At 38.6% G+C, this 9953-nt stretch overlaps 1 protein-coding gene across 1 annotated transcript in view; it reads right to left on the bottom strand.

Moving 5' to 3' along the window:
* Window positions 1-7512: 7512 nt before the first annotated feature.
* The window catches only part of PDSS2 (decaprenyl diphosphate synthase subunit 2), a 285207-nt gene continuing 282766 nt past the window's right edge, over window positions 7513-9953 (bottom strand). Inside the window, exon 8 of the mRNA XM_007190653.2 lies at window positions 7513-8087. Within this exon, the coding sequence (XP_007190715.1) occupies window positions 8007-8087 (81 nt within the window). The 3' untranslated portion in view covers window positions 7513-8006. The remainder of the gene's footprint in view (window positions 8088-9953) is intronic.

Here is a 9953-nt window from a genome sequence, read left to right as displayed (position 1 = left end):
TACCAGATGAAAATCCTTCAAATAAATGAACTTATTACCCTCCTGACCTATATAATCAGCATGGAGCAAAGAGGAATAATTGCCCTGCGGCACACGAGTATGTGAATTTGAGGGAAAAGGTACCAGAGGAATCCAATAATCCACATGACCTGCTTCTTCCCTCTGCATATTTTACACTAGAAATTAGAGAAGTTTTGGGTTACTTTCCTCCAGTAAAGTTAAAAACATTTTTTAAAAGGAGAGTATTAGTATCAGCAGAAATAAGCAGCATATCTATAGTGGCAGGGAGAAACTCATGTTTTGAGACAAATATGGTGCTTATGTTATGATTCCCTAAGACTCAAAACATTTGGTATTTCCTGAATTCTCCTTCTAGAGATACTGAAGTTTTCAAATGGTGTCTATAATAAACTATATTACATCCAAGTTGACATCTAATGATTTAATAACATTTAAATATTAAAAAATTAAGACATAAAAGGTACAGCTTCTGTAGCCATGCAAATTCTTCGTGAGATGCTTGATGCAATCCTCGTTTTCAGTAAGTAAACTTTGTACTTGTGCAAACTGCATTTATTCAGCCTTGACATTAGGAAAGTAAGCAAATTATTTCAGTGCCAAAGGGATCGCTCATCTAGGCTGGAGTAAGTGAATGTGCTTTCCCAATGCCTACTCTCCCAGAGAATTTTTGCAGTGACTGAATTAGGCTCATGTCAATTGCAGAGAGAGGTGGGGAGACCATTAGTACCTAAATATAGGGCTGAGCACCCATGCAGCTGGCAGCAGGAGGTGAGACCCCTTTGGAAGATGGCGTGGCCGGCTTTAACGTGACAACAGCTTTCAAAATTAAACAAATATTTATTGAACACCTACGACTGCAAAGCTTTGAGTCCTTCGGGGAATTAAGAAACAGATAAGCAAGGTCCCTGTCCTCAAAGAGATGTCATTCTACCCCAGGAATCAATCATGAACCCTGAAAACTGTGATATAAAGCAGAAGGCAGCACCAGAGGAGAGATCCAGAGTGGGGATGAGCGAGGAGCCAGAATAAATCAGGAAGGTTCTGTGGAGAAGGGGCTGTCCTAGGAGCCCGCAGGAATGCTGAGCAGGATTCTGACCCACAAAGGCCGGGTGAGGGGCATTCTGAGTGGGGAAAACTATAAGCAGTAGCTAAGGCAAGAAACTGCAGGTCCTATTTGGAAAACTTTAAATAGCCCTTTTGAGTGAAACACAGAGAGCCTTCAAGTTAGAGGGTGGGCAGAAGAAGGTAAGATGAGAGCAATAGGTGGTGGACAGATTACGTCTTTCGCTGGTGTGTGCCACAAATCTTCCAAAATCCAACACTCAGCTTGGTGTTTGACAATTTCATTGAAGACACATGTGACCTCTGGCAGCCGTAAGGCAAGAAGACCCTGATCCCAAAACGCTACTTCTGCTGGTCTCTCAGACTGCCTTTCCCTGACTCCGTTTTAGTGATCCAGTGGTAACTCAGAAGTGGGAGGATGCCAGGAAGGGTGATGGGGACGGAAACTAAAGGTAACTGATAATTGATCACTGCCCCCTCTATAGTCTTGCACCTCCATGCAGTTTCCAAGAAGCCCAGTGTGTGTGTTCAGGGGGTGTACCTATAAGTACTGGAGCAGGGCAACATGTTTATACAAGGAAGGAAAAGCTCCTCCTCCAAATTAAGAAATTTAACAAAGAAATAACCCAGCTGAGAATTTCTAAACCTGCTGGGCAATAAGAGATCATCCACAAAAGGCACTCATAAATTTAAGATTTCATGGCATTCATGTAATAGGGTTAATATTCTCTGCATGGAATTTTCCACCTTTGCCTGTCTTCCCTTTTTTTACTGCTTTATTTTTTATTTTTTTGGTCATGCTGTGCGGCTTGAGGTATGTCAGTTCTCCGACTAGGGATCGAACCCAGGCCCCAGCAGTGAAAGCACTGAGTCCTAACCACTGGACCGCCAGGGAATTCCCTTGAATTTCAATTAGTTTCAACCTAATAAAGGCTTTTTATAGCCAACCAGAAACACCTGTAGTAATCAAAGGCTCTAAAATAAAAACTATAGTGCTACTATGTACTAAGCATTAGGGGATCCTGGATAAAGCACAGTCAAACTCCCTGATAATGCACCCATCAAAAATATAATTTTAGGGCTTCCCTGGTGGCGCAGTGGTTGAGAATCTGCCTGCTAATGCAGGGGACACGGGTTCGAGCCCTGGTCTGGGAGGATCCCACATGCCGCAGAGCAATTAGGCCCGTGAGCCACAGCTGCTGAGCCTGCGCGTCTGGAGCCTGTGCTCCGCAACAAGAGAGGCCACGATAGTGAGAGGCCCGCGCACCGCGATGAAGAGTGGCCCCTGCTTGCCGCAACTAGAGAAAGCCCTAGCACAGAAACGAAGACCCAACATAGCAAGCAAGCAATCAATCAATCAATAAATAAATCTAAAAAAAAAAAAAAAAGACTTAGAGGCGCCAAAACAATTAAAAAAATATATATATAATTTTAGATATACTTCAGAATTGGCAACTGGTTCCCATTTCTTGCCTAGACCCTATTTGAGAACAAGGCAGGGATAAGGGTCAGGGGTAGGTGTTAAAGTTCTACACTAGGGTGGGGAAGGGGATCTTGGAGTGGAGGCCAAGGTCATGAAGGTGAAGGAAAGTCATGGGAACTTGTTTCAGAAAGAGAAGAGGTGAAGGGTGAGTCCCTGGTCCTCAGTATTCTCCCAGATGAACTTCTGAATCTGGCCAACTAACTGGTACATCTCTGGGATCATGGATGCTATCCTGTTGCCTCTGGACTCAGAATTATCCCCAACAATATTTAAGTTGGAGCCAATCACCACCACCAGGTGGCACCAAATCACAGTTGAGTTGGGCATGAATTTGGATAGGGCAGCTAGACTCCCAGAATTCCTCACCAGCTAGCTCTATACTGGTCATTTTTTTTTGTTAATCTTACAAAAAATTGTGACCTCACATTTCATATCACTGAATTCTTTGGATCTCACATATCCAATTACCAATAATTGAGGCAAGTATTCTCTTAGTAGACTAAAGACCAAAAGAGACTAAATTAGACATTGTGCTAATTGCTTTAGAGACATTAGCTAGTTTAATCCCTCAAAAACCTATGAGGCATAATATGAAACTACCTATTTTTATAGGCAAAAAATTATCAACTATTGACATTTTCATCTAGTACAGTCTAATAGTTATTACTAAACTACTCCTTGGGTGCTGAACTCTATATATACACTTCATAGCTTGAGCTTATTAATTACCTGATTCAAAATTTTGATATGTGTATTTTATGTCTGCTTGATTTATCAATTTCTGAAAGATGTGGCTAAAATCTTTTAACTGTAACTTGATTTATCCATTTCTCCCTGCTTTTTTTTTTTTTTTTTCCAGTTGTTCTTTTGTATATTTTGAGGCTGTATTGTTAGGTGCATACATGTTTTTGATGGTTCTATCTTTTTGCTCTATTGTTCCTTTTATCAGCATATAATGCCCTTCTTTGTCCATTATATGTTTTTGCCTTATATTCTATATTGTCAGATATTAATATTCTTTTCCTTTTTTCTTTTGGCTCTTATTTTTTTCCATGTTTTATTTTCAATCTTTCTGTGTCTTTTTGTTTTAAGTTTCTCTTTTAGACAACTTATTATTGGATATTGCTTTTTAACTGAATCTGAGATTCTATTTTTTTAATTGGTGAATTTAATTAATTTATTATAATTCATTCTAATATAAGTACTAATTTCTGCCATTTTATTCTATATTTTTCACTTATTACACATTTTATACTTCTTTTCCCTTTTTTTTGCTTTCTTTTTTTTTTTAATTGAGGTACAAATACATATAACATAGTTTCAGGTGTGCAACATAATGATTAGATATTTGTATATACTGAGAGATGACTACCACAGTAAATCTAGTTAACATCCATCACCATACATAGTTAACAAAGTTTTTTTAGGATTTACTCTCTTAGCAACTTTCAAATATGCAACACAGTATCACTAGCTGTAGGTCACTGTGCTGTACGGTACCTCCCCATGACTTACATTTTATAACTGAAGGTTTGTGCCTTTTGACCACCTTTACCCATTCTCCTCCTCCCCCTCCCAACCCCTGCTGCTGGCAACCACCAATCTGTTCTCTGAATCTATGAGTTCAGTTTTTTTCAGACTCCACATGTAACTGGGATCATACAGTATTTATCTTTCTCCCCTTTCTACCTTCTATTGGGTAGGGTTTTATTTGTTTGTTTTTGCTGGCTTAAATGTTGAGCATTCCAGTTTGCCTGGAATCTGTCTTACTTCAAAACTCATGTTTTGTCTTTTGTACCACACCAAGAGTTAGATGTCATTGGAACCTTAGAAATTTGTCATCTACCCACTGAATCTAAATCTGGTATTTGTGTGAAAATTATTTGGAAGTTTATAAGAAATTGATTCCTGGACCTCTTCTTTAGAGATTCTGGCTCAGTAGGTCTGGGTAAAGTCCTGAATCTACAGCAAGCCCCTGACTTTGATGCAGGTGGTTCACAGACCACATTGTGGGAATACTGTTCTCATCCAACCTCACAGCTTTCCAAATAGCAAGCTTTACACTTCTCTTTGCCCTTTAAATATAGCTTTTTAAAGATACACCCCTGGGTGGGCTCTACAATCTCCTTTCTAGACCTTTTCTCACTTTATATTGTCCTATATGTTAAAAGAATTCTCTAGACCTACTTTATATATAATTTATATTCTTCTAATTAGTTTCCAATCCAATGCTCCTTTACTATTACTCTATTTTACTTGCTTCCTTCATCATTATAAACACATATTTCCTGGGAGTACCCTGGTGGTCTAGTGTTAGGACTCAGTGCTTTCACTGCTGTGGGCCCGGTTCGACCCCTGGTCAGAGAACTAAGATCCTGCAAGCCGCATGGTGGGGCCAAAAAAATGAAATAAAATTTTAAAAAATTAAAAAATAAAATAAAAACATATTTTCTTTGACAGCTTTTACTGAATGTCAACCTCTGTAATGGGTGCGGAGATAGGTGCTTTCGAGCACTCAGCAGCCACTTTGCTAGTAAGCATGACTGTCTCCACTTCTGAAAGGCAAGACAAAGCTTGGGGAATTTGCCTAATGTCACATTCAATGGGGAAGCTAGTATTTGAACCCAGATCTGTCTGTTCTATTTGTTATATCCCACTCTGCCTTCAAAGAGACTCTGATCCTCAGAAGCCCACAGTATAGTGGTGAAAGACACAAACAATCTCCCTCTCTGGTCATCTTCGTATCCAAGATAGTGCTTTGCACATAGTAACACTTAATAAATGTCAGTGAAAAGAAAACATGAATTTATCCTGGTTTCTTACTTCTTTCTCAGTTTATGGTTTCCAAGTCAGGGGAATCACAATCTGGTAAAAGAGAGAAGTAAAGAGGACCATTTGGAAAAACAAATTTGGAGACAAAACAGAAAGAACACTCTATGTCACACAGTGAGTTTCTTCCTCTGAACAGCTACTGTAACAGATCATCAAAGTCCCATTATGTGAAAATGCCCATTATAATAAGCTAGGGCTACTTTCATTTTGAACTCTTCAATTTATTTTTTCTAATTAATTCAGTAAAAGTCTTTAAGTGATACAATAATGTAATATTACTACTATTTTCTCCTTCCTGGACTCAGTTTTATAATGCTGATGTTGAACATAATAGAGCAAGCAACTATAGGTAATTGTAGACGTTATTGTTGGGAATTTGCATATGAAATACACACCTTTTACTGCCTCTAGTTGGCATTGTTAACTCGGTTATAAATAGTACAGCTGACATACTGCAAACAGAAAGTGCTTTTTGATGGGCAAAAATGGAAGATTGCTATGAATGGAGGAAGTGTTAGCACACAATGTTTAAGTTGGAAAGCTTTCATTAGCACTAGTCAAGGGGGAAAGTGATTAATTTACTAATCACAGCCTTGCTTAAGAATCCAATCATATAGAAAGACTTACGGTAAAGCTTTCTAAAAACAGATATTTTTGCTACTATTTAGGTAAACAAGTAATTCATCCAGTCTATAAACATATTTGAAGAGTGTCGACGGGCACTTTTAAGAAAATTAAGAGGTTCCCTTTGGATTAATCTCTTACTGTGTATATGTGGTGAGGCAAAGGAAGTAATAGGACTGAGATATAACATTGGAGAGTGCAGTTTATATTTATACCACTCTTGAAGATAAAGCTTACACTGGGGTCATTTTGCTGAAATCATCTACTAGAATTTGAAAATTTAAAAACTATTTGAAAAACTTTAACCATTGAGAAGGAACAAAAAGATGCCATTCATTGTGACTGTATGACCATAAAAATTATAATTCATAGGGCAGTATTTTTGCGGTGTTTTATACTGCTTGAGGGCAAAAATTCAATCACTGTTACTATGCAGGCTGTTTCAGTCATTACGAGGCACAGGTACAGACTAGTGATGACTTTTGTAAATGATAAAACATTTGCAGAAATTGTTATATTTTTATGGGCTGTAATACTTCAGTTTTCAAAAGTTTGGGGTTATTTTGTTTTATTTTGTTATGGGTATAAAGCAACTTTGACACAGAATTTTAATGCTGAACTACTCATCCAGATGACAGGAGAGGTGAGGGGGCTAGGGACAAAATTTTCTTCCTACGCATTTGTTTTTAGGCATTTATATTTGCCTGAGTGCTTTGGTACCATGGTGACAGCTTAGCAACAGCTAGATGCAAATTAAGGTAATCTGCCATGCCAGCCTCTGATCATAAAAAGTTGGTAGGTAGGACACTGGGAAGAAAAATACAGATGTTTAGACATTTAATGGTTTAATCAAAAAGAGACTTGCTCTCTCTATTACCTGCCCTAGTCCGTCTCTTCATCTTCTCTCTCTGTCTATCTCTTTATAAAGAGATGAGGATCTAAAAAAAAAAAACCACAAAACACCCAAACAAACCCCCGTATTTAAATTGATGAGATAAAACAAAAATTAAACCTTTTTAAATAGGAAATAAAACAACACTTTATTATTTCTTAAATAGGATCTAATGATCACAATGTGTGCATGGAAAGTGTTTTTTGTTTTGTTGCTTTTTGTTTCTGGCCGCGCTGCATGGCATGCGGGATCTCAGTTCCCCGACCAGGGATCAAACCCATGCCCCCTGCAGTGGAAGTGCGGAGTCCTAAGCACTGGACTGCCAGGGAAGTCCCTGGAAAGTGTTTTGCAAAGACATTTCCAAAGGGTTTTTTCATACTAATGGACATTTGATTTCTGTTGATGGCTATTAAAGGGACAAAGTTACATAAAATATAAATACCTTTGGACCAGCAGACTTGGATGACATGATGGACACTGTCATTTTTAAAGACAACATATGAGGTCTTTCATTATCTTTATTATAATTTATATGTAAAACAGAGAAAGTAAAATAATCTGAAAGGAAGAACATAACCTTTGGAAAGCTAGGAGGAAATTCAATTACCTTGATTTTCAGGGCTATTAATTTTATCTCAAATACCCTGGTAATGGTAAAATACAGGTTAAAGCAAATAGTCATTAGCTAGTTGAACAGACATGGCAAATGGACTTCAACTTGCGTGCTGGCTCTGACACAATAATAGTGGCTGCCTGGAGAGCTGTGTTGAGGAGGGTTCTGAGGTTCTGTAGGAAAGGGCTGTGAGTGATGAGTGAACGCCTGTCACAGCTGAGAGGGAGACTAGAGGGTAAGAGACTTGTTAAGTGCAATGTGGGGGGTGGAATGCAAGGAGGGTTAGCCCAAAGCACCCAAATACAGACTGTAAATTTATTTTAAGTCTTACATTTTATATTGTAATGAATGCAAATCTTACATTTAATTCCATAATATATATATCTGGTATGCTATACAAGTTTAAAGGCTCATTTGTAGTTAAATTACCTAACGTTAACTTTGTGGGAAAAAAATATGTTCTTAGACAATGTGCATATTCATTCTGTGGCTTCCACAGTACCTGGCAGGCTTCTGAGTATCCCTGGGAGTCTCTGCACCCCGTTTAGTGACACCCACACCTAGAAGATTGATAGAAATAAAACAGTTTAAATTTGTGCATGATAATGTAAGACTCAGAGAAGTAAATTAACCTGCTTGTCAGTAGCAGAGCTGGGATTTGAAGACTCTAAAGCCCAATTTCTTGTTTGTTTGTTTTTTTTGGCCGCACCATGTAGGATCTTAGTTCCCGGACCAGGGATAGAACCCATGCCCCCTGCAATGGAAGCTCGGAGTCTTAATCCCTGGATCACCATGGAAGTCCCTAAAGCCCAATTTCTTAACAAAGAGTCTGTCTATATTATTCCAAAGACAAGTACCAGGATTGCCTGGGATTCAGGGTTTGGTATTAAATTACTGATCTGAAAAAGAACTTTTGGGGCTACAGAAGACCATACGGTAACTAGTAAGTTGGCAATTTCAGTACTGCTGTTAAAGAAAAGCATGGTTTCCATTTGGGGTTACGGAAAAGTTATAGAAATAGTGGTGATGGCTGCACAACAGTGTGAATATAATTAATGTCACTAAATTGTACACTTAAAATTACTAAAATAGCACATATTATGCTATACATATATATATTACCACAATAAAAAAAAAGAAAATCGTGATTCATGGATTAGAAGATTAATATCGTTAAGATGGCAATTATCTAAAATTAGATCAATATATTCAATGCAATCCCTATCAATCCCAGCAGGCTCTTTTGTAGAAATTGACAAGCTGATCCTAAAATTTTTATAGAAATGCAAAGGACCCATAGTGGCCAAAACAATTCTGTAAAAGAAGAACTACAAGTGTAAATGCGGAAATCTGAATAAGATTGATGGACTGTATCAATGTCAACATTCTGGTTGTGATCTTGTCCTATAGTTTTACAAGATGATACTATTGGGGAAAATTGTAAAGGGTACCTAGAATCTCTCTGTATTATTTCTTACAACTACTTGTGAATTTATAATTACCTCAAAATTAAAAGTTTAATAAAAAAAAATAAGCTGGAGGACTTCTGCTTCCCAATTATAAAATTTAATATAAAGCTATAGTAATCGGGCTTCCCTGGTGGTGCAGTGGTTAGGAATCCGCCTGCCAACGCAGGGGACGTGGGTTCGAGCCCTGGTCCGGGAAGATCCCATATGCCGCAGGGCAACTAAGCCCATGTGCCACAACTACTGAGCCTGTGCTCTAGAGCCCGTGAGCCACAACTACTGAAGCCCGCGCGCCTAGAGCCCGTGCCCCGCAACAAGAGAAGCCATAGCAATGAGAAGCCCTCGCACCACAACGAAGAGTAGCCCCCGCTCGCCGCAACTAGAAAAAGCCCGCGCACAGCAACAAAGACCTAATGCAGCCAATAAATAAACAAACAAATAAATAAATAAAGATAAAGCTATAGTAATCAAGGAAGTGTGGTTCTGGCATAAGGACAGACATAGAGATCAATGGAACAGAATTGACAGAAACAGACTCTTGTATTTCGGGTCAACTGATTTTCTACAAAGTTGCTAGGGCAACTCAAAGGAGGAAAGAATAGTCTTTTCAACAAATGGTTCTAGAACAACTGGATATCCACATACAAAAAAAAATTAATTTAGTCCAGTGGTTTTCAATGGGGGCGATTTTGGCTTCCCAAAGGCAGGGAACTTTCGGCAATGTCTAGAGACAATTCTGATTGTCGCAGCTGGGGTTGGGGTGCTACTGGCATTTAATGGGTATACGCCAGAGATGCTGCTAAACATCCAGCAATGCACAGGGCAACCCCACAACAAAGAATGACCCAGCCCAATATGTCAATAGTGCTGAGGATGAGATACCTGGTTTAAACCTTTACCTCACACTATATACAAAAATTAACTAAAAATGCATCATAGACCTAAATGTAAGAGCTAAAA

Source organism: Balaenoptera acutorostrata, chromosome 14, assembly GCF_949987535.1.
Source record: "Balaenoptera acutorostrata chromosome 14, mBalAcu1.1, whole genome shotgun sequence".
Taxonomy (NCBI): domain Eukaryota; kingdom Metazoa; phylum Chordata; class Mammalia; order Artiodactyla; family Balaenopteridae; genus Balaenoptera; species Balaenoptera acutorostrata.
Note: the sequence above shows the minus strand (reverse complement) of the source record. Positions and strands in the feature narration are given on the sequence as shown.